Genomic DNA, 27,026 nt, shown 5'->3' with positions numbered 1-27,026 from the left:
TAAGATTTTTTTTCTAATATCTTTTCCACTGAAATTTAAGATTAGAGAGCCAAACAAGTAAGGACTATAAAGTAATTCTGTACTAGATTTTCAATTCAAACTCAATACTCTTTAAGCCTGCTCTTATTGAAGAAATGAAATATTTCAGTTTCTGGGAACTGTTACTAGGAATTTTATATTTCATTAGTAGTATAATGTATAAATATGAATCTCATTATCCAAACTGGACAGTCGTATTATTAGAGCACGTCCTGTTGGTTGATTGACACTTGAAGAAGATGCTGAAAAAATTTTTCCACCCTGACCACTCTGGCTCAGTTGGTTAAGCATTGTCCCACCAAGTGAAGGGTTACTGGTTCGATTCCTGGTCAGGGACCATGGCTGGGTTGCAGGCTCAGTCCCCAGTTGGGATGTGTAAGGGAGGCAGCCGATCATCTCACATCAATATTTCTCTCCCTCTCTTTCTCCCTCCCTTCCCCTCTCTCTAAAAGTAAATAAAATCTTAAAAAGGGTTTTATTTTTTTCCACTAAGTACACATGTATGTGGATCATCTTGCCCATTTCCTGATTTAAAACTTAAAATAACTGTATCAATCCAGATAATAATACCACCTCCATCACTGACAGCATTTTCCCCATCACTACCATTTTATTCCTGTTCCTCTGTATGTGTTATCATCCCTAACAGAACACATCAAAGTGACAGGATTTATACAAAACACACACAGATGTAATTACCTCAGGACAAAATGGTGGCAGAATTCACACATTAAATCAGGTCAAGTGAGAAATGTAGAAACCTCCCAGAGTACCTGAAAAGGTGTTTGTGACACCTTGTGGTACTGCTCCACTGTGAGCACAGCTTAGGGGCCTAGAATCATGGCGCCCAGAATATGCTCACCATCCTCTTAGCTGGCTGCTTTCCTGGTCAGTGTATCGCAAAAGTCAGTTAATGCAAGTCATCATTGTTTTTTACTCTTCACCCAAGGATATGTTTGTTAATTTTATAGAGAGGGGAAGAGGAAGAGAGAGAAAAACATCAACGTGAGAAAGAAACATCGATTAGTTGCCTCCCATATATGCCCCAACTAGGGACTGAACCCACAACCTAGGTATGTGCCCTGACCAGGAATTAAGCCTGCAACCTTTTGTACAGGGCATTGCTTCAAACAACTGAGCCACCTGGCCAGGGCACAAGTCATCATTTTTTAAAATAACACATACATGCCATAAATACTTTATTTTAACTTGAAACATATAAATGTGATTCAGTTGCTAGTTAGTCTTTTAATGTTGGTGCTGAAGTGTTTTCATTAAGTATGGGTCTTTTGACTGGGGTTGAAGTATTTTTTGTCTGTACCTTACCCATAATGCATCGTCTCAAATACTACCTAGTTTGGTTTTTGAAAGTAGAACTGAGACTTCAAAGACATGAAGGAATGAGATTAGAGGAATAGTATGACTTCTTTCCCTAATCATTTAGTTGTCTTGTTCACATGGAGCTAAAAAAAGAAAGAAAAAAAAATTAGCGATGTGCCTTTAAAGAATGCTTTCTAAAATATGCAACTAGAGAAACAACAACCTTTTTCTTTTTAAAAACATATTTCATTGGTCCATGTAATTTCTTATTATGCTGAGTATAAAGCAGTTTAGAAACAAACGTAAGTCATGGTAAGCGTACAAGGTGAACACAAAAGGGTGCACAATATATTGGAACGAAGCTCTCTAACTGAGAGTTCAGCACTCACAGTGTTTTGCTTGTTTTATGAACATCTGAGAAATCTTGGTCTGACCAGTAAGACAGGAGTTAAGACCATATCTAGTATATAGCTTGCTTAGGAGTATTTATCCTAAGAGATTCTTAAGTCTGTTCTTAATTCCTAGACTCTTATGACACTTACAGTCTGACTCTTTAGAAAAAAGTCACTTAGCCAAACATTTAAACCACACAAATGGGCCAAGTTTCGACTTCCTCTACTCCCCGTGAAGTACCAACTCCCGCATGGAGGAAACTTCCCTGACTTTGACAAGCCTCAGAGACTTTGTGCTTCCACTTCTCAAAGAGGTTCTCTAATTTTTCAAGTGGGTGTTTTTAGGGTCAATAATTTTTTTACATGAAATCTTGGCTTCTTAGGGTTGAGGTATCAAATAAATATAGAATATTTTCCAGTACACATGACTGTGAAAATATTGTACTTTTTTTTTCAGTAAAAGATGACACCAATATAAAAGACATCTTTGTAGCTCATCCTGAATTTTCTTCAGCTGCTCTCTGCTTAAAGAGGAATAAGCCTGCCTTTGTACCTCTGTACCTCTGCACCTTTTGAGAAGATTTGAACTGCTTTCTATAGACCTTTCTTCCCTATAAAATAAATTTCTAACGGTATCACAAACTTAATTCCAAATCCAAATGTTTCACACTCCACCCACAATTTTTTCAAGTTGCTGAGACCGTGAATGGCTTCCTGCAATACCCTGCATGGATCCATTAACAAATACTCTTACATTTAGACCCTAGCTCCTTTTCACCACTACTGTGACTACAGCATGATCAAGGCCAATACCATTTCTCCCCAGCTGGTTTCTCTGTCGTGACTTTGACCCTTTCAGCCTAGTCTCAAAATAGTGGCTGGAGAAATGTTATTAATCTGTAACTCAGATCATATCACTTCACCACTCAAAACCCTTGAAGGGTTCCCAGCACCTGGAGGGACAGATCCTTATTTGCTTTCCTCTTTCTGTCTTTACTGCCTTTTCCCTCCTTGTATTTCCTTCTAACTTCAGGGACTTTGCATGTGCTTTTCCTTTTGTCTGGAACATACTATACTCTTTCCTCAGTTACAGGCAGTACTTTCTCATCCACATGTTCTCAGGTCTGTGCAGAATGTCACTTTAATGGGAGCTTCCCCATGTTACTCCTACCCCTCTGCCCCCCACCCCGCAATTCCTAACTCCTTATCCTGCTTTATTTGTCTTCATAGCTCTGATCGTTGTTTGCATGCCATATATTCATTTGTTGTCTTCCTCGCTCTGCATGAGGGCAATGTATTTTTCACTGCTTCATCCCATTCATATTGGGAATTGGCCGTGCTGAACATTTAATAAGTGCTCCATAAATACCTGTTTTATTGAGGTCTGTATGTTGACTGAATCAATAAGTTGTAATTTGGGTGATGAATATGTATAACCCTTAATGCTATACACCTCATGCTTTTACAGCTTAGTTCTAAGAAAAGCTAAGAAAGTGATCTTTGGACACAAAGAATGACAAAATGTGATTTAGTGATAATTGAAAAGGTCTGGGATTCCAAGGTGTTATTTTTAGAGTCACTTTTCAGGATGTAATGGGACCGTTGCTAAGAAGCCATGACAAGACGAGAGGTTTTAACCCTGGTGGCGTGGCCCCTTTCCAATTTAGATCATTATTTTCTGCTTATCTGAATTCTTCCTTTCACTTCAGTTAGAAAATTTAGCTCTCATTTCCTCTCCTTAAAAACTCTTTGTTCAAAGGAATTGCTAACTAATTGCTGGCACCTTTTCCTCAAACACAGTGCTCCTGTGGGTAGTAGGTGAGTTTCAAATGCCACATGTCTTAACACACTTCTGAATAAAAGCAGCCACATGAAAAAGGAGTTTTCCAATATTTTTCTCAGCTGCAATACTTTTTTTTCCCTGAACCACGCTCATCTCTTTGCTCGCTGTGATGATAAACTATACAAATAATAGTGAATGTGATAACTTTCTTTAGTTAGAAAAGCAACTCAGTTTCTCTCATGTATTTGTTGTGTCCAAGGATGCAGTTCGCTCTGGGGGTTCGCTCTCTGGGGAGCTGAAGGGAGTTCAGGGGTCTTCCATTAAGTTACAGCTGGTGCTGCACATCAAACTGGAATCACAGTCACTGTACATAAGATTGAAATGCAACGCTCATTTAAAATATCCACAAATAAGTCTGTTATTTTATAACTTGAATTTTCCTTTGATTACACAAATAAGCTGCTGTTATGAGGATCAAAGTGCAAAGATATGAATAAAGTTTAGACAATTTCCAGACTCCTCATTATACTTTATGCAGGTTGCAAATATTTGATGAACTCCTTACTAATGCTTTGAGACCACGTAAACAATCACAAAAGTGCATGAATAACTACTATAGGAATCAAATTACAAAAATGTTGCATGCTATTTTTGTATACAAGTAAGATATGAAATCTTATTTTAGTAAACTGGGTTGAATCTCAAAATCACTTTGCTGAACTTGAATTATGTTGAGTGGAAGGCTTCTGTAATGGTTCTTGGAGAAGGGATTTATTCATTGTTTTGTGGGGAAAAAAAATCAAATTCACTACTTAATCAGTCCCTCCTACTGGCTTTGCTGACACCCTGCAGAACCTCCCTCCCCTCAACTAGTTTCTCTGCCCATAGTCAAGCCTGGAGCTACTCGAAGGGATCAGATCAGAGGGTTCACCAGGAGCTTCTTAAAGGGGGAAAAATTGAGACAACTATACTAGCATAATCAATAAAATATATTTAAAAATGTAAATGATCTCTGCTGGTACTTTTGAATAATCTGAAATTCTGGGGGTAGAGCCTAATGAATTTGACATTCTCGGGGTGGAGCCTAGTGAATCTGACACTCTGGGGGTGGACCCTGGTGAATCTGAAATTCTGGGGGTGGAGCCCAGTAATCTGTTTTAACTAGCAGGCTATTCACCCAGGTGATTCTGATTCTGGATTTAGTCCAGAAAGCACAGCAATCTTGAACCCAAACAGATTTTTACCTAATTGATCAACCGAAGTATACAGGTAAACCTCTAGACCTTATCTGTTTCACCAGCCTAGCCATTGATTAAAATTCACTAAGTAAAAACACAAAAATCATGGTTCAAAAGAATGTCTCCATGAGCCTAGAAATAGGTTTGTTTCAAAGGCACTCCCGCCCCCCCCCCCCGCCCCCCCGTTAAAATGCTATTACTTGAAATGCAGTTTTAATTGTGTTACATTTGCCAGTGCTTCCCAAATCGTGGTCCCCAGACCAACAGCTCCGGCAGTGCTTGGGAACTGAGTTAGAGATGCAGGTTCACAGGCCCCGCCCCAGTCCTACTGAATCAGTAACCCAGGTTTTAACCAGCTCTGCAGGTGATTCTGAGGCACATTCAAGTGTGAGAACCACTGCCCTGGAGAAAAGCTCAATAACGGGCGTTTATATTTATATCCTGCTCCTCTGGTAGAAGAGCTTACGTTAACTTTTCTATCTGCTAACTCCGAGCCAATGCCTGCTGAATGCTGAATAGCTAAATTATAAATCTGCAATTCCTATCTGTCATCCACGCTCCAATAGCCTCAGTTTTTTGGAGGCTCGAGTCTGGGATGCTATAGATATGTTATTTTTTTTCACATTCCTAAGGCTGAAAGTTGGCCTTTTCTTGTTTTATTTTGTTTTTCTTTAAGATTGTGAATTTGTGTGAAACAAATAAGTGAGGGACAGTAAATCACTTTCTTAAGGACAGAGCTGTGAATCAGAGCAGATGAGTGTGTTCAGAAACTTTAAGTGCCCCAGCCCACCTAGGTATCTCCTTGCCAAATAAAGATAATGGGGTTCACTTGTTTTGTTGCTGGGTTGAATGTACAGACCATAAAAGTCCCTGCCTTGGGAGGGCTGCGTTCATTTGTGAATTTGTGGAGTGGGTGAACTGAGTATGCCTGGGCCTCCCTCAGCTGCCTCTTGCTGCCATGGCTCTCACCCTGCTCTGCAACACCATCTGTCCCAGAACCCAGCACTCCAGTGTCTTGTCCACGGTGGCTGTCCGAGTTCTGAAATTTTGTCTTTATCTCAGTATCACCGAAACCAGTAGTTCCTTGAGACCAGAAGTTGCAAACTGAGATGCCTGTGGGAGCCAGGGAGATGATGTGAATAATGAAAAGTGTCAGGCAAAGACAAGTAGGGCATTGTGTAGACTTTAGTGAATTGAGTGTGTATACCATGTACATAATCATGGGCAGGGGGTGCGGTGGAGGACAGCACCCACTTATTTCCAGCCAGTTTCCCAACTCTGAACATGGGCCTGAGTTGCTAAATTGCTGGTGGTCGCAGTGCTTTTCCCATGAGGTTACTGGATCTATGAATTTTTTTACATAAAATCTCCTGGTGTTATAATGTTGAAAGATATATTCATTCTATAAATACTGTATGTGCCAAATGACAAACATGTCTGTGGATTGTTTAGAACCGTAGTTCTAGACATCAGTCAGCATATATTATAGCATGAATGCATTTATACTAAGGTGAATGCTAATATGATATTTACTTAATGTGTTCACCTCATTGACTTTTTAAATGAGATGCCCATTCAGCTCTTCATCCAAAAATTATTTTTTGGTGAATTTTAAACTTGGACAAATCATTTTTCACTACATGGGCCTCCTTTTGTAAAGATTTTATTTATTTACTTTCAAAGAGAGGAGAAGGGAGGGAGAAAGAGGGAGAGAGAAAGAGAGGGAAAGAAACATTCATTGGTTGCCTCTCGCATGCCCCCAACTGGGGGCCTGGCATGTGCCCTGACTGGGAATCAAACCAGCTACCTTTCAGTTCGCAGGCTGACACTCAGTCCACTAAGCCACACCAGCCAGGGCTGCATGGACCTTTTTATCCTCCTCTGTAAAAGAAGGGAGTGTATCAAGTGACCCTTGATATTACTTTCTCCTATAAGACTTAAAAAGTAAAAAAGTTAAAAAAAAAAATACTGAATGCCAAGGAGAGCACAGGTGACTTGCTTTGACAGAACAGTTGACAGAAGTCCTAGGTTAGTCCAATGTGAGTCACATCACCATCCCTAAGGCCAGTCTTCCAACTACTAGGATAGGAGGCTCTATGGTTGAAGAAAGGAGGGGAGAGAAGTATTTCCATCACAGAAGCAGGACACTGTATGCAGAAGAGGGAGGGCCTGCATCCAGGTCATGGAGATGTCTGTGCACAGTCCACCAGAGGAGAGAACGCCGTGCAGGTGGGAGTTAGGACATGAGCAGAGGTTCAGAAACAGAGAAATGTTGGACCCACAACGTTGGGTCCAGTGAGAAGACTAGCATGAGCACTTTTTATTGGGAAATTGGAAAGTTAGGCTAAGACTATGGCCTGCTTTGAGTGCCAAGCTGCGATGCTTGTGAAATCTGTCCTGAAGATTCTAGGGAGGTGACAAAGGCCATGACCTGTGGTGTGGAAGGGATGCCTGACCATCTTAACATTCCAAAAAGACTGACATACAGTAGTAACACTTGGCTGAGAAAACTGCTTCTCACAGTGTGGTTTGGACCAGCAGCTCCATCATCACCTGTGACTTGTTAGAAAGGCAGGATCTCAGGCTCTATCCTGGACCTGTTGAATCTGAATCTGCACTTGAACAAGATCCCTAGGTGCTTTTTCTGCACATTAAAGTTTGAGAGGTACTGAGATAGAGTACACGAAAATCAGTTGTCCTTGGCTTCAACCCAAGGAGGAAGACTTGAGATGCAGGGTAATGAGGAATCAAGAGGTTCTGTGTCTGGGTGAGGTTAGAGGAGAAGATAGAGACCAGGTTTTAAGTTTCATTACCCAGGTATATGATGGTACAGTTACAAGAGATTGAGAACCTGGTTACTTTGGGACAAGAGGAGAAGGGACAATGAATTTATTTAAATATATCCTAGGAGGAATGTGTGTGTCATGGGACCTGCTGTAATTCAGATGGTGCAAAGGAGATCACGTGCTCGGGGCTGGTCTGTGGGGGCCCTGGGCTCCCAGTCCCTGTGTTCTGCATCTCTAGCCCCTTAACATTCTGAGGACAGCTGTCTTTGTTTTCCTTGAAACACCTTACTTCCTTAAGTATTCAAATGTGGATTTTTACTGTTACTTTTCTTAGCACTGGATATACTTAAAAGTAAAGCTTCTTGTCAAAATGCATGCTTAAGAAACTGGAGCTGTTTTCAGGGAGTTCTGTCACCTGCCCCAGTGAGGTTTCCTTGGAATAGTGAGAGGAGCAGAGTGAGAAAGAAGCCTGGGGCTGTGGCTTAAGCCCTGGCCTGCAACAATGCTGAGCACCCTGACAAACCTCATTGTCAACGTTTGCACGGACTGTGCATTTTACACTGTTCACTGGTGTATTCTGAACGCAAAGGGAGCGTTGCTCCTGGTGGAGCACACCCGTCCTCTGTGTTCTAGTAGAAAGTACAGAAGAGTAAAAAGGAGAAAATAAACCCCTCCTGGAGAGCATTTCCTCTTCTTCTAAGAGTGTGTGTGTGTGTGTGTGTGTGTGTGTGTGTGTGTGTGTGCGCGCGCTTTAATTGAAGTGAAACTCACATAACAACATAACATAAAATTAACCTTTAAATTGAACAATCACATTGGTAAATCACACTGCTGTGCAATCACCACCTCTACTAAGTTCTAGAACGTGTTATCCGCCTAAAGGAGACCATGTGCCCATTAAGCTACCGCAACCCCCAAACCACCTTAATGTGTCTTTTTCATGCACACACACTCTCCTGGTGTTACCAGCTCATGCTTCTGTAGAAACCTTCCAGCCTCCCAGGCCCTCTGTTCTCAATGCTGTGGTGTTCACCGAGGACATGTTTTCATTGCTGGGGTCTCTCTCAACATTGTGTTTGATGAACTTGACAGGTTTCTTAAGGAGAGACCCTAAGCTCCAGGCTCAGCCCAGAGCAACTCATTTTGCCCTAATTGCAAGTGTTATCAAATGACTCCACCAAGGGAACGCAAAATGAATTACTCTAATTGCACCAGAAGCATAATACGAAGTTTGGATTTCACCTTTCCTGGGAGAGAAAAATGGCACCAGCTTTAAATTGCTTCTTCGTTTACCACGAAGTCCCACTTTCTACTGGTAGCTAAAATTGCCATTGTGAGCATAATATATGCATAAGGTAGGCCTGCATATGTTTGTGTGTTTTCTAATATCTGGGTTATAATTTCCAAGGGGATCCATGAGGAGGTGGATTAGACACCTCACCTGAGATGAGACTCTGTTGCCTCCGAGCTCTAGGATCTAGAGCAAATAATTTAATAATCTTATAATCAGGGATTGGCAAACAGCAACCTATGGGCCAAACACAGCCCTCAGCCTGGTTCTCTGTGGCCAATGAGCTGGGAATGGCTGTTACATTTTAAAGAGTTGTGAAAACAAAACAAGGCATAAAAACTGTACAACAGAAAGCCACATGTGGCCTCCAAAGCCTAAAATATTTATTACCTGGCCCTTACAGAAAAAGTTTGCTGACCCCAATAATCATAATGGCAAGAGCAGCTGCAGTGAAGTTTTGGGGTCTTTTTTTAGTTTATGTTGAGTACCAGACCCTGTTCCAAGCACTTGACATGTATTATCTCATTTGATTCACACAACAATTTTATGGCATAGGTTTGATTATCCTTATTTTACAGAGGAAGAAATAGGCCCCGAGAGGTTGAGTAACTTGTCCACGGTCATAGAGCTAGTAAGTGGCAGAGCTGATGTTTTGAACCCAGGCAGGAGATCTACCCAAGATCCTGAATTCTAGCACTGCCCTCTGCTGCAGCCGTTGGGTTGGGAAACAACCACTTTCACCTGTAACATTGTATGACTTGACTTTTTAAGGTAAATGTTTAATATCGTTATCTGTGGGAGACGTAGTACTTGGGAAGAACAGAACTTCCAAAATCAGTAGTCAGCAAAATGGATTCCTCAAAAACATCTGCATTTAAAGGGGTTCCCTGGTCAAGTAGCTCTCTAAGAAATATTACTATTCTTATATGAATCTCAGCAGGGGATTGGGGGAGGGCTAGTCAGTGATTTTCCAGACTTTTATTCATTTTTTTAAAGATTTTATTTCTTTACTTTCAGAGAGAGAGGAAGGAAGGAAGAAAGAGAGGGAGAGAAACATTGATGTGTAAGAGATACATCGATTTGTTGCCTCTCACACACCCCCTACTGTGGACCTGGCCCGCAACCCGGGTGTGCGCCCTGACTGAGAATCAACCGGTGACCTTCCACCTCACAGTCCTGTGCTCTATCCGCTGAGCTACACCAGCCAAGGCCCAATCTTTTATTCATTTTTATTTTGGCCTATTAAAGGGGCACGGATGAAAATCTTTCAGAATGACTGTTTTACATGAAGAAGTCAGCAAATGACATCATAAAAGCATTATTCAGCCCAGTATTTTTCCAGAAATATAAGACAATAAAAGCTAGGCATTCATTTATTCTTCTTTCCCATAAATATTCCTTTTAGTGTCTCTGTTTTCCTGATGCCATATTTCTTCCCTCCCTCTCCGTCCCCTTTGTTGGGGGAGCAGGGCACAGGAAGGAGGAGGGACTTTCCCATAAACTATAGAATGTTAGATAATGAAACAAACCCACTGATTTAGATTCTTTTCAGTACCTCTTATATTAAGTTCTATTTACTTTATAGGATTACATGTAGATTTGATGTGCCTGAGCTAATAAATAGGTTGATGCTGCCTGGGCAGGATTTGACTCCTTGATTGATTATATCTATCGCAGAGCCTCCGCAGGTAGCATTTGTCTGCATGTTGAAATGTTGTTCATTTTGGCATGACTTCATTTGCCAACATTGTCAGGAGAATTGTGACCCCAGGGATTGTAAGCACAGGCATCAGCCAAAGATTCAATTCATCAGTTCTTCCCCAAGATTTTGTAAATTTGACAGTTGAGACCAAAAATACATTCTCACAAAACTGATGGTTTCTGATTGGCATAGGATGTTGTTTTCCTCAAAATCTTAAAAGTTCTTCAGTTATTTTAGAGTCTTCCAATAGATCCCAAAGAAGTGTTACATAAGATAAACCAAATACCTCATTTTCTTTCTGAATGATTTCTGGAGTTTGTAGGAACAGAGCTGTTCTGTGACCTCTGAGGCACTGAAAAATATCACATGTTTATTTGAAGTCAGTCGGCATGAGGAAACAGGCATAAATGTGTTCTGAATGCATATATGTATATATGATTTGTTTGGCTGGGTCTGCAATATAAACTGACAACAGACAAGAGAAAGGCATGCACATTTATTATTTTTTATTAAATATGTTAAATTTTTAATTTTACATGCACAAGGGCATCACAGAAAGACGTGAATAACCAAAGGAGCCGTGAGATTTGAGAGTTTCTATAGCATCTTAGTAGGGGAAAGAGGGGTGAGAGGCCACTTATGGGAGAGCAAATGATTTTTAGGAAGGAATAATGGGCTCTTAGGAGAAGAGATAGGAGATATGATAGCTTTGTGTCATTTTCTGTTTGGGTGCGGTGCCAACTTTTCATCTTCCAGAAGAGAAGATTAAAGTTGGTCCTGGGGAGGGGATTTAAGATAGTTGAGTTCTTCAGGGAGACTGCTTTTAGGCAGATAAAGAATTTCAGGAATTCAGATGCCTTCAGCTCAAAGTGGCATATTTTGGGGTGGCATATCCTGATTCCCTTCAACAGTATACTTATTGGAGGAGATATCTGGAATGAGAGGTGGTTATTTTGGGACAAGGTGCTATAGATCCGATAGGACTTGGTTACAGAGTATCTACAGAATCTGGCTTAGGCAATGCAGAAATTGTCTCTTAGGAAGAGTAATGAACGGAAGCCAGTCTGGTATGGGAATATGACCCTCCAACTTCTGCACGATGACCAAGAACAGCACAGTGTCCTCTCCTTTCATGTGACCTGACTACCCAGTGTTGTCAAAATAACCAGCCAGGATGACAGACTGTTTTGACTATCTGTGGGTGACTAAACTAATTTTGACTAGGAAAGTATAAATATTATCCAGGCCTATCCAAATCTATCTTTGAAACACAGCCTCAATACTCATATATGGCAGCTTATTACCTGCCCAAAATACTCATTTGCCATGCTCTGAAGGTAATTTAAGAATCAGATGATACTTAATACATCCCTGCTTTAACCTCCTTCAACTTTACTCTGTGGACAGAGAACAGCAAATGAAAAATCTGTATTTTCTGGAACACACTCAGGCTATGTCAAAGGGAAAAAAGCCCCAGTTGGTCTCTTTTGGATTTGAAAATTTTATGAGAATCGTTATTTACTTCCCAAGAGCTTTTGAAATTACTACTGGCTTGTCTCTACTGATTATCCTTTCTTTCTTTCTTTCTTTCTTTCTTTTTTTCTTTCTTTCTTTCTTTCTTTCTTTCTTTTTTTCTTTTCAAAATCCCCATTGTTTTTGGCCACCAGTTTCTATAGTTTGCTGTTTGTCATTATCATAGGCTCCTTAATTAAACCGTCCATCCTGGGTATGGCAACTGGATTTGCCTAGGACTGTAAGCCTAGCTCCTTCATTATGCATGAAATTCTTCACCTTATCTTGCACGCTTCTCTTTTGAGATAACAGTTGTCCGACTTCCAGGTTTCTTTGCCTGATTTGTTCTCACTGTCAATGCTGTCATTGTCTGCCCGTTTGCCTTCTGTCCCATGGCCATGAGGGAGTTTGCAACCCTGACATCGATGCCTTGTGAGACTGACACTTACTTAGCACATTCTACCTGCACTTCTCTCTCTCTCCTTAGAAGATCCAGGAGAAGGTAATTGAAATACAAGAGGAAAGTTGTTTTGTATTTTCTGCTTAACATGATGTAAAAATTGGTCTATGATATGCAAACAAACATTGCTAGATCTGCTCCCACTTAATGTTAGAATGGATTTAGCATCTTAGATGAGCACATTGGAATGGTAAGAAATTAATGTGTCTTTTGTTTGTTTGTTTGTTTGTTAAGTCCTGCCTAAATCACCAGTCTGTCAACTCTCCTCATATCTGGGCTGAAGGTCATGGGGACCAAGACTTAAGGAATGCTGGCACTCAGCCTCCATTTACTCCTGCTGCTATGTGGGCTGTAGCCTTGGTGCTCAGGGCTGGTCACTGGACATTTGGTGGCTGAGTAGTATTCTGGGAAATTGACCTTTGTCTTGTTTCTCTACAAAATTTTGTAGTAAGTGTTCTTCCAGGAAGCCAGGCCTTCCCCACCAGGCCTGTCCTGATTTTGCACTTACCTCTCTTGGAAGCAGGGGAAGTTGTTCCTCTAACAGGCTTCCGCAGGACCATCTCCCGCTGCCTAATGAGATCCTGGAACATCACCAGCTCCTGGATTTTATGTGGCTGTGGAACTTCCTTGTGGCCAACCCCTCAATGGCTGCCTGCATTGCTTTTATAATATATGTAACTTCCTTTAAAATATGTTAGCACATACAGTGATGTGTGTGTGTGTGTGTGTGTGTGTGTGTGTGTGTGAATTTTAATTTTAATCCAAAACGGGGGAATGAGAATTTAAAATTTGAAGTGTCTCAATTGGTATTATTCACCCTAAGGGTGGTTAGGTAGCAATTGAAAAGCTCGAATCAAAAGCCCATAGCCCATTCATTATATATAAATTATACTTCAATAAAATTGATTAAAAACAAAACTAGGCAAATCTTTTCCCCAGTGGCCACCTCCATGCGCTTTTCAATTATCTTTAGCTCTGATTAGCGCCAGATGCTCTGATACTAGCATAACTCAGTGAATGTTGCCGTGGAGTTACCTGGAGAGCCTGTTCCATTGCAGATCACTGAATCCCACCCCCAGAGTGTCTGGTTCTGTAGGTTTGGGGCGGGGCCTGAGAATTGGCATTTTTAATACACTCTATATGGGATGATCATGCTGCTGATCCTAGAAACCACTTAATAGCTGGCATGATGAAGAGTAGAACTGCTTTTTCATTGGCGGACACCATAGTGGAATTCAAGATATACGGTTTGTCTAGAAACAACATATGAGCCCTTAAACCCTTGTGTGATCAGGGCACAAAAACAAGCCCACATGCCTACATGGCATCTCTTGAAAGCTTGTAAAAAAATGCAGAATCTTCAATGCAGACACTTGAACTACTGTATCAGATTTTGTACTTTTAACAAAATCCCCAAGTGATCCAAATGCACATTAAACTTTGAAAAATATCAGGGTAAACTAAATGTAGTGTATGTGGTCTAGTTCAGAGGTCCTCAGTTGTAGATTCACATTAGAATTATCTGCAGTGTCTAAAAATTAGATTGATGGCCCAAACACACTCAGATTTTTAACCGGAATCTCCAGAGGTGGAATCCAGGCTTCTGAAAGGTCTTACAAACTCCGTGGGGAGTTTCCAGGCTCTGGGAACTACTAATCTAGTCTCTGAGTGCTAGCCACAGTTTCCTTTTCACAGTGCACTAGCTGGAACTGTCTGTGCCTTGGCCTGCCTTCAAAGTTAAATATTGACAATTCAGTGCCGACTAATTCCTTATCCTAACTGAACTGAAATGATTTCATTCACCTTGCTTGTATAGACTCATAAGAGAAAGCATCTTGGGTTCTACCTACAGTGTCTTTACTGTAAAATTTGAGCCACTGTCTATAGTTACTCCACTGAATATTATTCCTCTGGAGATTTGTGAAATGTTGCAACTTAACATTCCAAGCACGTTATAAAGAATCTTGTCTTATTGCAATGTTAGACACTGGAAATCTTACTTGAAAATTTTCATATTTTGTCCCAAGTGCATGGAAATCGGTTTTAATTCTCTTCTTGAATGCCTTTCAGTCTTGGCCAGAACTCAGTACAAAGGCTGAGTTCAAAAGCTGCATTGCAAATTATATAAATTCCTGGCCTTATGTTGTCTGAAGTCAAAAACCAGTTAAGTGTTAGAGCAATTAGGCACCTTAAGGATAGCCAATTGAAATATGTCCTGATCTTTTCTTTGCCACACTTATTTAAATAATCGAGCAAGCAAACAAAAATCTTGCATGGATCTAGGTTCATGAGTTTTAGGTACCCAAAAGTTCCCATGTTCTAAATATTTCAGATGGCCCCATCTGTTCATTATTTACACAGCTCAGCTAGGCATGGTGAAAGTCATTACCTGCAGTATCTTGCCTCTTCTTGTTTCCACATACAAGCACTTGAACTTCAGTTTCCAAAAAGTACAGGTCAGAATTTCCATTCTAGTGAATGCAGATTTGTTTGGGCCAGGCGGGGAGGGCTATGACAGAAAGGAAGAGCAAATCCGGAACTGTGGGTCCTTACTAGAAGTTACATATTCCAACTAAAGGCACTGTAGGAAACCTTCACCTTTCTTAGAAACCAAATCTGGATCTTCTTGGCGGGCAATGGAAGGAGATGCCCCAAGTTGGGAGGCACTCCCTCTCCTAGACCTGTGCTTCTCAAACAGAATGTGCGCATGAGTCATTGGCAATCTTATTAAATTCACATTCTGATCCATTGGGTTTGGGATATGATCTGAGATTCTGCATTTCTAACAGCTGCCAGGTCATGTTAATGCTATTGGTCTAGGAGCCACCCCTTTGAGTGAGATGGACTTAGAACAGAGCTTCTTAAAAGCAAGTTTGCAGAAGAATCACTTGGAAAGTTCATTTAAACACAGATTTCTGTTTCCTGGCCCCAGAGACAGATTTAATAGGTGGAGCCTGATAATTTGCATTTTAATAATTCCCAGGTGATTCTGATGCTGCTGGTCCCTTAAGTAGCAAGTCTCTAGTTAACTTTGGAGCAGACTTAGTTAAGATGCATCCACTGAAAACAAAGAGCCAGACACTAAAAGCTTAGGGAGGGTACTAGTGAGTTTTTCCTTTGGAGAAAATTACATAGCAAACTTGGAGAGTGTCACAGGGTCTGTGTTGTTATTTTGCTTTGACAATATGCTTTTTTGACTAAAGGCTGAAAAAACATGCTTCTGGAACACAATCTAGAGATCAGATTGTGGTGCTGACTGTATAATAACGATAATAACTGTTTTAAAAGGACAAATCTCTGTGCACAGAAACAGGCTAGAAGGACAAATAACAAAATGTTGTCAGTGACTGTCTCTGTACAGCAGGACCTTTAATAACAGGACATTCTGTTCAGTGTCATCACCTTACAACATTGATGAGATGTCGTAGGAGCATAACTCTTGTTTATCTCAGCCTGTGGTAAAACTGTTTTCATTAGGCATTGTTTCACTTAAAGTCACAGAACCTACCCGCCATGTAAAGTGAGGACTTCCTGTAATGGGATTTGAGGTGACATTTACTTTTTGCTTCATGCTTTTTTTGCTTTACATTTGTCTACAAAGAGATTTAAATGGTTATTTTAAAACCTTAAAAAAAATTAACGTGTTTTTAAGGGAAAAAGGTGAGACATATGCATTGTGTAAATTCATGTATTCTTCAGTTGAATTTTATTGTATCTTTCTAGATATATTTTGTTTTTAGTGGGAAAGGGATCCTTTTTGTCTATGACAGTCCTAATGCAGTGAGGGCAAAGGACATAAGTAAGTCTGAGGCCCAGCCACTGGCCCAGAAAAGGGACCCTGTGTGCATAATGAAAATAAATTTAAGGGGTCCAAAGGAAAGGTCAAAGCTTCCCAGGAAAGAATTAGAGACACCCAAGACACCCCCAAATGACAAGCCCTCAAAAGTCCTTTGAAGAACCTTTTTCCCCTTCTCCTTAGAAGGGCTAAAATGAGCTTTAAGTTCATTTAAGTAAAATTGGGAAAGATTAAAATGAGGAAACAGTGACAATTACAAGTGCGGAAACTGCCAGTTTGGATGACTGAAATGAATTGCTCCTGCGGGCTGGTCCCTAGTGTCCAGCTGCATGTGCCACTCAGCATTGCAAACCAGAGAGAGGGCACCCAGGGTAGCATGAATCATATTATGAGCGTGTCACCATGGAGCCAATGTACCTAAGTCACTTTTCTTTCCTTCTATTTGGAAACATTCAAAGAAGTTGATATGCATCTAGCTTAGTCCTGACACAACTTTCCAACTAAACTCTCAGGCTCTACTGACACCTGCTGGTATTTCATCTATTTTATGTTAAAAACAAAACAAAGCAAACAAACAAACAAAATAGTGCTTACCATATTTTTTACAGCCATTTGGCCTCATTATGCTAAGTATAAATTACCTGAGAGATAGTAGAGAGAAGGAAAGATCTTATAGGACTTTTCCAAGTCACAGAGGGAAACATGTGAACAGTCATTGAGTGAAACTATCCCCAATGTGAAGGGCAGACAACAGCATTCTTATTGCCTCTGGGCTCTGAGCCAGCAGCCCTGTGACCTTGGACCAGGCCCTTGACCTCACTTTCATCATCACAAAGAGAACAAAGCAGCAACCTCCCTCCCTCCCAGGGCACATTAGGATGTGTGAGGATTCCCGTGGCCTTTCCTGTTAACTGAAACATGGGTGCTGTCACAGGAATGATGACCTCTAAGGCCACTGTCAGGGACCTTTCCATCACAATAAACAAGATTCTTTACCAGCACTGTATTTTCAAAAGATGGATGGAAGTTGTTGAAGCATCCTCAAAGCCCAGCATCTCTGTAATCTATTTCTACAAACAACTAAATCAGAACGATCAAAAAAAGCCACTTTTCTGTCCTAGGAAACCATGGGCTTTGTTTTGTGTTTGGAACACGTACCAAGCCTTCAGGTTAAGAAAATGCTTCCCAGTTAATGCCAAACAAATTATTTGTGCTTTTTCTGTCTCCTCTTGGGAAACTCTGTGTGAGCCTATGGTTTGTTAGACCAATAACAGGATATTTGATAGTCTCCTGGGAGTTACAGTCCCATATTTAGCCTGACCGAGGAAGTGAAGTCTGACAATGAAAATAATTGAGGCATTCTTCCTCCTCCCTTAGAATCCTGACTTCACTCATCATGCTTGCTGAAACTTTCATTGCTATTTACAGTTCTCAGAAAATGGCCTTTTGTAGTTGTGAAAGGAAATTTACCTCTTACAGCTCGTAAGTCCTTCTTCAGAAAGTTGTTAGGTGTGATTGGACCACAAAGAGAAAAGCAAAAATACTCTTATATTCACATCCTTTTATCCAATTACAAGTATTGGTAGGAATATGGAGAAATTGGAACCCTGTGCACCATCGGTTGGATTATAAATCGTTACGGCTACCATGGAAAACAGTATGGTGGTCCCTTAAAAAATTAAAATTAGAATTGCCATATAATCCAGCAACTCCATTTCTGGCTATATATCCAAAAGAATTGAAAGCAGGAACCTAGAGACATTTGTACACCTATGTTCACATTATTTGCAATGACCAACAAGTGGAAGCAACCCAAGCTGCTTTAGCAGATGAGAGGATAAACCAAATGTGGTATATACATACAATGGAATATAATTCAGCTTTTACAGAGAAGAAAATTCTGACACATGCTCGATGGATGAACCTTGGGCTTATGCTAAGTGAAATAAGCCAATCACAAGACAGATACTATATGATTCCTCTTATATGAGGCAAATTCAGAGACAGAAAGTAGAATGATGGTTACCAGGGACTGAGGTGGGGGAAGAAAATGGGGAGTTGTATGATGGGTACAGGGGTGCTGAGTTTCAGTTCTGCAAGATGAAAAGAGTTCTGGAGATAGAAGGTGGTGATGGTTGCACAACATTGTGAGTATCACTAATGCCACAGAACTGTTCACTTAAAAAATGGTTGAAATGATACATTTTATGTTATATATATTTTACCACAATGAAAATGAAAACCTCACACATACGTTAGTAGAACTCAATCATTGCCTCTAGCATTTGCAGTGATTAAATCATTTGACCGTATCAAAACTGGTAACACCATGCAGTGCTCTCCAGTTGAACTTTCTTAATGATGGAAATGTCCTTTATATGCACTGTCCAGTATGGTAGGCACTAGCCCGGTGTGGGCTTTTGAGTACTTGGGATTCAGTGTAATGGAGGCACTGAATTGTATTTTTATTCAGTTCAAATTTATATAACCACATGTGGCTGGCAGCTACCATACTGGAGATAGCAGGTAGAATATACATCCATATTAGTACCTATTCCAAAATATTTTCCTTCCCAGCACAAAGCTTCAGCAGTCAGACTGTAAAGGTAAGGTCCTGGTTTGTGTGGGGGCCCCAGTTCTGTTTTAATGTCCAGAATTAATTTTATACAAATTTCTTTGCCAAGAGTGCAATTCTTTATTTAGCATCTTAGTTTGGCATTTATTGGCACAGTTATTGGACCCAGGGACAGAGTTGGCTTCAATGCACAGGCCAGCCTTTTCTATTAAAATGCCCTTTAGAGACCCAAATTCCTGTACTGCCATACACAATTTTCCTTCACTTTTCCTTGTGGATCCATGGGGTGATGTTATGAACTAAAGCCGAGGTCCAAGTCCTTATACAGAAATTATGTAAGCACACTGTTTCTTCCTCTGTGTACCCTGGCAATCAGTGCATTTTTTACTTTTTAAGGCTTAGCTGGAAAACACAGATAGGTAAGATATGTAAGAAATTCTTAGAATGCAATAGTATCACACAATAAAATTGGTACACCCATAAGGCAGTCATCATCTAAAATAGGAATAACTAAATATGTTATCTTGTATTGTATAACGTTGCCTAGAAATTATTAAGATTGTCAGTGATTGAAAGGGGCGGTTATATTTAAACAAGCTGCAGATAGAAGACTTAACAAGTCACTCTGTGGGCAGCATTCCTCTGTGACAACCCACTGTTTAATGACACTGTCGATGCTACATTTATCTTCATGAAAAGAGTGGAAGCTGTTTATTAAAGAATAAAAATGAGCATGCAAAATGAAGATGGCTATAGGGCAGGAGGGGCTAAAGAAGAGTTTATGACATTATTACACAAAATGGATACAAACTATCTAATCAAAACCGTGCTTAGCTCCAGCAGATTTACTAACCAAGAACACTTTTTTTATTCTTGCAGCAATGGGTAGACGGCCTGAGATCAATCATACACAACTTCAGGGCCAACAACGTCAGTCCGATGACATGCCTCAAGAAACAGTGAGTTCCATTTGCTTCCCCCTTTATTCTTGGCTGTTATCAGACAAAGGGTCGGAGTAGAAAATGAGGCTTTGCGTATGGCCGGGCAGCGTCTTGCGCGCCTTCCCCTCTGTGCTCCTGACCTTGGAGAGGAAGTTGACCAATACATACCTATACTCTCCATGCCACCTGGCAGGGCATTTGTGATAAACCGGGAGCCCCGAAATGATGTGAAAGGAATGGTTGATGGAAGGAAGATGCTGAAACCTCAGACCCCAAGCTGTGGGCACTGGCTTTTGTGTCCCCAGACTGAGTCTGCTGATAATGGCTCCCCGTGCCTGTGACCATAGTTGGGTGCTATTATGGTTGGAGCCTCTGTTGCATGAGACTGAGAAATGGGGAGTGTGGCTAAGAGAAGCACTTGCAAAAGCATTCATTGTTGGGGTCAAAAAGAGATCATACTATTAGGGGTCCAAATGTACTTTTGAGATTCAGACAGCAGGCCTCACCCCAACTCACTGTATCCAAAATACAGAGGGATAATAAGCAGTAGATTTTAACATAGAATTTTTTAGCATAAGTATGTGCTATGTAAATTTGGACAATACTTATAGTGAAAAACTATTTGTTGTTTACCTAAAATTCAGATGTAACCCTGGCTGGCGTGGCTCTGTGATTTGAGTGCCAGCCTGCAAACTGAAAGGTCTGTGAACCAAAAGGTCATTGGTTTGATTCCCTGCCAGAGCACATGCCTGGGCTGCAGGCCGGGTCTCCAGCTGTGAGCATGCAAGAGGCGACCAATCAATGTATCTCTCACACACCGATGTTTCTCTCCCTCTCTTTCTCCCTCCCTTCCCCTCTCTCTAAATGTAAATAAATAAAATCTTTTAAATAAATAAATAAAATGCAGATTTAACTTAAGTCCCATATTTTTACTTGCTAAATCAGGTAAGCGTAAATTTATCTCACAGTAGATGAATAAATGTCTCTGGTTTTCAGACTAAATATTCTTCGTTTGAATGAACGCACTTGTCAAGTTTTGTTTTATCCTGATTGTAGCTGTTCCTCCTAAGAAACATTAAAACATTGTTGTTCCTGTTGTTTTTCAGCTGGATGAAATTGGCGTTCATGACCAACACAAATGGTAAAATTCCAGTTAGGAGGTGAGTCTCATTTCTGTGTGTTCTTCCACACTCTGTCCCACCATCGTGATTCCAGAGCAAAGAAAGAGCCCTCCTACAAGTACTTGTCAACTGCTTTAACTAAAAAATCTTTTGGAAGCTTAGCTTGACTCACTTCCTCAAATGCTGTGTTCAGTTTCTAAAAATCATTTATGGACATAAAGTTGCATTTTTCCCTAGGATAGATGGTGGCATCTATTCTACATTGATAACTTAAAGAACATCTGAAAATGTAGCATTATTTTTTAAAATCTTCAAATAGGTGGGTTTTTAAGATTTAAGTGTTGTTTACCTATGTGCCTTCAGCAACCATGGGCTTAAATTAAAGAAGTTTTTGTTGTGGAAGGGTACGAGACTGTGCCTCAGGAAGGGTGATGCCTCTGGACAGTGCATCTTATTCCAGGTGATCTGGTGTCTGGGTAGGTGGGCTCCTTTGCCACTTGCTCTTCGGGTGGGCTAGCGCACCCTCTTCAGAGCTGTCGATTCCTCATCTTGCCCAAGGTGACAATGACAAGGAAAAAGAAATGTCGGTAAAGCTTGGGTGGGATCAAGAGTGAGGAGCGCATGACCCAGATATGTCCTCCACTGGTGTTCTGTAATGCTGACGTGTTTACCCTGAGTCCTCACGCTTCCCTCCTTTCAAGTCTTAGTGTTTGCTAATGGTCTGTGGCCACGGTTGGAAGCTCTTACAATGGTAGTGATGGGCATTCTCTGCCAAACTCTAGGGTATTATTTTGGTTGGTGTTAGTGTAAGCACTTCGTGGAAATTCCAGAAGTTGAACTGACCCTCAGAGCATCAGCTATCCACATGAAACCAGGAGTGTATTTGGATTCATGAACCTAAGCCCTCACCCTTACTCAAAAACAGGGTCCCCAGAAGCCAACCTACTCTTCTAGGAATGTCCAGACTCAGGTTCATGTTGACTTTGTCTCTGGACATCACTTTAGTATAGAAGCCAACCAACCAACCAACAACAAACAAAACTCAGAATGACAGGATACTCACCACCTGCATAGCATTTGATTGGCTGTGTTTCAGCAGAGGCAGGCTGATTACACATGACTAGTTCTGACTCTTCCGGGACTTCCTGTCTGCTCCACCACTCTGTTCTGCTCTGAAGTTTCTACTCTGCATCCCTATGAGAGTATCTTCATACTCCCTCCACGTTATTCTTTTCAGATGTAACATCATTTTTCTTCATTCCATGTATTACACCCATCATGAACTAAAGTATCCATGTGACACAACTGAAATATCAATGAGAAAATGAGAAAATGAGAAGCATACCAATCATTAAAAGACCATAAACAGGTGTTCTTTTCATTTAACCTTTTATTGAGGGCTTACAGGGTTATATAAGCATTTGTTATGGTCTCTACAAATCTATATGTAGAATTCTCTTTTTATTTAATAATTTATTAGCAAGTCAATCTTATGGCTCCTTTACGGTTTATAAAAAGCCCTGTTAGCATCCTTGACAGATGGTTGTTGGCAAAGATACTTTACACTGATCCCTATTTTATTTAAAACTCCTTGCTCAGTTGAGCAATAACAGAACAATTATTTTAATGTATTCAGGCATCCTACAGCTACTGCCAAATATATAGTGCATTTCTATTTAAAATTGGTATTAAAATAATAAGTCCAAACTTAAAGGACACAGATAGCAATGTAAGAAAAGAAATGTAAGTTGGATTGGTTTTTACATATCTTACTCCCCTGCATTTTCTTCCTCAGATAAGATTCAGGAAATGGACAAAGTATAAAACACATAAATTATGATCAGAGCCCTTCTCTACTAACAGCTCTGGTTTCATCTGTATGTATCCTACTAATCACATCTCTATTATATAATCTTGGAAGCTTTTTCTGATGCCAAAGATCTTTATCTAACATGTTCACATACAAAATTATTACCTTTGGGGGGGGGCTAGAAATAGCCTAGATATTTTGTCATCTTGTGTAGCTCTCTTGAACATGACCTGTTTGGTGCCTGCCAGTATTAACAGGTGTTTGACACAAGACATCTGTGATTCAGGGGCAGTTTATTAGCGTTGATGGAGAATTGATACCATGCCAGAAAAAAAGCGGATGAGCTGCCAAGACCTAGGTGGAAATTGTTCTGAATGTTTTAATGGATATGAAGAAGAGTAAACACTTTTAAAATGTCATTTCATCATTACTATTCTGGAGTTTTTAAAATGGAAACTATTAGTATGTTAGTATGTGTACACAGTGTTACAGGGGACTGACTTCATAGTCACTACATAGTTTGGGAATGACCCCTGCTCTTTAGCATTAATCAAAATTTAATATCCAGGAAGTTTCTGGAATGATGAATGAAGAAAGTCTTACCCTTTACGTACACAATCTTATATATTCTGCCTTTCTCTGAAACTTACAAACTCACATTCAATTTATCTTCCCACTCAGACCAAAGCTTTGGATGGGTCACTTTTATTCCACCATTTCCCATTCCTTGTATGCTGGAGTTGGAACCAATGGCTAGAGAGTTGGGACATGGTAGCCAGACAGTAGTTGTGGGCTATGGCTGGAAGGAGTCTGGAAGGGGAACAGTTGTGTTAAAGAAGCTGAGACCTGAGGTATGGCCATGGCAGCCCAACTCCTACATAATCCACCCATGTCCCAAAGGCCCAGCCTGCCCACAAAGGGGTGTGTTTCTCTCAGGACCCTGGTTAAATGGCATTTTGCTGGGCCTCACCCCTGACAAAATCATTTTAAGGCCCAAAAATGATTCCAAAGGCTGCTGAAGCAAAGAGAATGAAGGCATCGCCTAAGGTGAATGGTCTGTTCACTTCCTTTCTCCCACTTTCTATCCTGGGTTTGGTCTCTTATATGGAATGAAGTGAGCAAATCTGTGTTGAGATTGCCCAGTTCAAGTCCTCCCATGAAAAGATGGGCCTGAGAATGAATCTCGCTGGCCATAATGCCACTTTTTACTCTATTATCTTCTGTGAAGTCACGTCATTGGGCTCTGATGTTGCCCTCACTAACATATTCCTACGTGGATTTCCCTCTGTCTTGGCACTGGACACCCTACTTCCTCTCTCAAGTTCTCTGTCTCCCACAAATGCTTGGTCCTTCCTAATCCCATAGGATGTTCTTTTTCTACTTCCTATTTCTTGGTGCTTAGACAAGTCCTAGTCAAAAAATTCTGATTCTGTACACTCTCCCCTTCCTTCCTGATTCAACCCCTACCAGACACCCAGGTTCTGTTTTATAGACTCAGCCCTATACCTACTACATTCATGACCATGTCAATCAGTTCTTCTGTCCTTTGAGAGGCCTATTCAAACCTAACGGAGAAGCTCAGGTTAGCTGAGATACCCTGAGATTGTTATGCAGAGTTTCCTCCTGATTACAGGTGGCAGATATCCCAAATACTTCTGGTGGCCTGTAGCTCTCCTATTAATACATACTCAAAAAAAAAAAAAAAGAAAAGAAAAAGAAAAAAACACACACACACTGAATAGCCACTCTCCCCCTGTATTATAAAGAGATCAGATAAATTGCTTCTCAACGCAATTTAATTTAAACTATACAAATTCCATGAACTATATAGAGAAGTGGGGAAATGTGGAAACATCGCCCTCTACACTAGAAACCCACATGCCCTACATGTCTATAGATCTGTTAAAGAGGACTTATAGGCTTCCCTACATTTGAATACAGCTGTCTCAAGCACTCCTAAAATATACCTCTTGAAGTATTCTTGGACCAAGTATGAAACAATAAAACCTTGAATGAACACGTAACAATTCATTTACTTAAAGTCAGTTCTTCCCAGTCTATTTTGGGAAGTTGAACACTGAGGTTTAAGTGGTGCTTTCTCCCACTCAAGATGAACCAGCAGTCGGTGCTTACATTTGAGCTTGCTTTCCACTTACGTGAACGGTGGAGTGCATGACAAGGTTGGGATTAGGGAGGCACTGTTACAAACTCTCTTGGGCTTGCAGGGAAGGCATTCTAAAGCCAAGCTTAGCAGATGAAAGTAAGCTCTGTCTTAAGTGGAGGCTGAACTTCGGATTTACAGTTAAAAGTTATTACGATGACATTACCAATCAGGGAACGAATGAAGCCTCCTTTGGGGAGCTAAGGCATGGCTCAGAGCTAAGTGTGGATACCAAGTCCTCTCTTCAGTAGCATTCATTTGGAGGGTCACCAATGTATTGATCGCAGGGAGTCAGTCTCTTTTTTTGACTTTGTCATCATTAGGAAATATGCTCATTGAGGTAGTATTTATTTTACTAGTGTGAATGCATACATACTAGTTAAAAGTCTTCACCGTTATTCAAAAATACTATGTCTAGGGGTAATGCCAAGATTCTGTTAAAACATCGAATGACTGTTCCCCTGCCTCACTTCTCCCCTACACCTGTCCCTTTCATTATAAACTCCACCATCCTTGAGGCAACTGACATTTCAGAGTAGCTCAAGGGTGCTTAGCTCAGAAGACAAACAAATAAACAAAATGTGTCTGATAATTCATGTCAGCTGTGGTAAGTGTGACTCCAGGATGAGGGCATTCACGGGAATGGGCTGAGCTCTAAGGGGCCCACTTAGTTTCCCCAAGCCTGGATATTAAGGTCAACATGAGGTTTTTTTTTTTTTTTTTTTTTTTTTTAACAGCCATGCCCATCTGCCACATTCCCTTTTCCTAAGAAAGTAATTCAATAGAGCAAAAAATTATCACTGTTTTTGTCTGAAGGTATGTATCCCCCAGTGCCCCTGGTATGCACAACCACTCTGGGGCTCAGTCTGTCTTAGAATCCAGTTGCCTTTGCAGGAGCTACTTTGGGATGTGAAACACACCTAGAAATGAGAAGTAATTTATTCTCCTTTTTCTTCTCTCTCCATCCCACCATCCCTAGTATTACTTGGAGCTTTGCATCAGAGAAAACAGAATTAACAATAACTTGACTTCTTTTTCTTTTTTGCTCTAGTATTACTAGAACATTTGCATCGGGGAAAACAGAAAAGGTGATCTTTCAAGCACTCAAGGAGTTAGGTCTTCCCAGTGGAAAGGTATTCATTAATCTATTTTATTTTATTTCTCAGTTGCAGTCGACATTCAGTATTATATTTCAGGTGTACAGCATCATGGTTAGACATTTATATAACTTAAGAAATGATCCCCCTGATAAGTCTAGTGCCCGCCTGGCACCATACAGTAATTACAATATTATCGACTATATTCCCTAGGCTATCTTTACACCCCCTTGACTATTTCATAATTACCAATTTGTCCTTCTGAATCTCTTCCCCTTTTCCACCCAGATCCTCAACCCCACCTCCCATTTGGCAACCACCAATCTGTTCTCTGCACCTATGAGTTTGTTTATTTTGTTTGTTAAATTCCAAATATTAGTAAAATCATATGGTATTTGTCTTTCTCTGACTTATTTCACTTAGTATAAGATATTTAGTTATTTAGTAATGTGTTCCTAAAACTAGTTTACTTATTTATGTTCTTGTATGTAATAAATCAGATTATATATATTAATTAAATTGAGAATTAGATTCAGTTACATATAGTACAGTCACTTTTCTCTTCATTTTCCTTCCTTCTTTACTTTTGTTTTCTGGGCATTTTAACCTCGTTGTTTTCAAATTCAGTTAGTGTACTTCAAAATGTTTTTGTCAACTTTATTAAGGAAAGGAAATGGCTCTTTCACACAGTTTATGTAAAGTTTATTTTAGCAAAGGCCATCAGCATTGCCTCAGCCAAGCACAATGTCAACATTGACTAATAAATTCAGTTCTTCAAGCTCGCAGGACAGTGTTTTATGAAGCACCTCCTCCCACACAAACCATTTGTGTTCATGGCCCTTCAGATTTAAAATAACTGAAATTAATTTATTGACTGCAAGCAGGATTTAAGCCTGTTGCTGCTTTAACAAATCCTATTTGAAATATAAATTTCACCATGGAAAGTAAAATTTTATAGGGTTGTCCCGAGCCTCTTTATGTGGTCTTGTGAAAATTCAAAAC

General features: G+C 40.4%; 1 protein-coding gene across 3 annotated transcripts in view; it reads left to right on the top strand.

Annotated features, from left to right (window-relative positions):
* Nucleotides 1-27,026, top strand: part of PLCB4 (phospholipase C beta 4) — a 405,706-nt gene that overhangs the window by 263,774 nt on the left and 114,906 nt on the right. For all 3 annotated transcript variants that reach the window (XM_090286058.1, XM_090286056.1, XM_090286057.1), the window contains exons 7-9: nucleotides 19,774-19,853; nucleotides 20,942-20,995; nucleotides 25,979-26,060. In XM_090286058.1, the coding sequence (XP_090142184.1) occupies nucleotides 19,774-19,853; nucleotides 20,942-20,995; nucleotides 25,979-26,060 (216 nt within the window). The remainder of the gene's footprint in view (nucleotides 1-19,773; nucleotides 19,854-20,941; nucleotides 20,996-25,978; nucleotides 26,061-27,026) is intronic.

The sequence above is a fragment of the Furipterus horrens genome, unplaced genomic scaffold, assembly GCF_987537825.1.
Source record: "Furipterus horrens unplaced genomic scaffold, mFurHor1.1.pri manual_scaffold_8, whole genome shotgun sequence".
Lineage (NCBI taxonomy): Eukaryota > Metazoa > Chordata > Mammalia > Chiroptera > Furipteridae > Furipterus > Furipterus horrens.
This window is presented reverse-complemented; position numbering and strand designations above follow the sequence as displayed.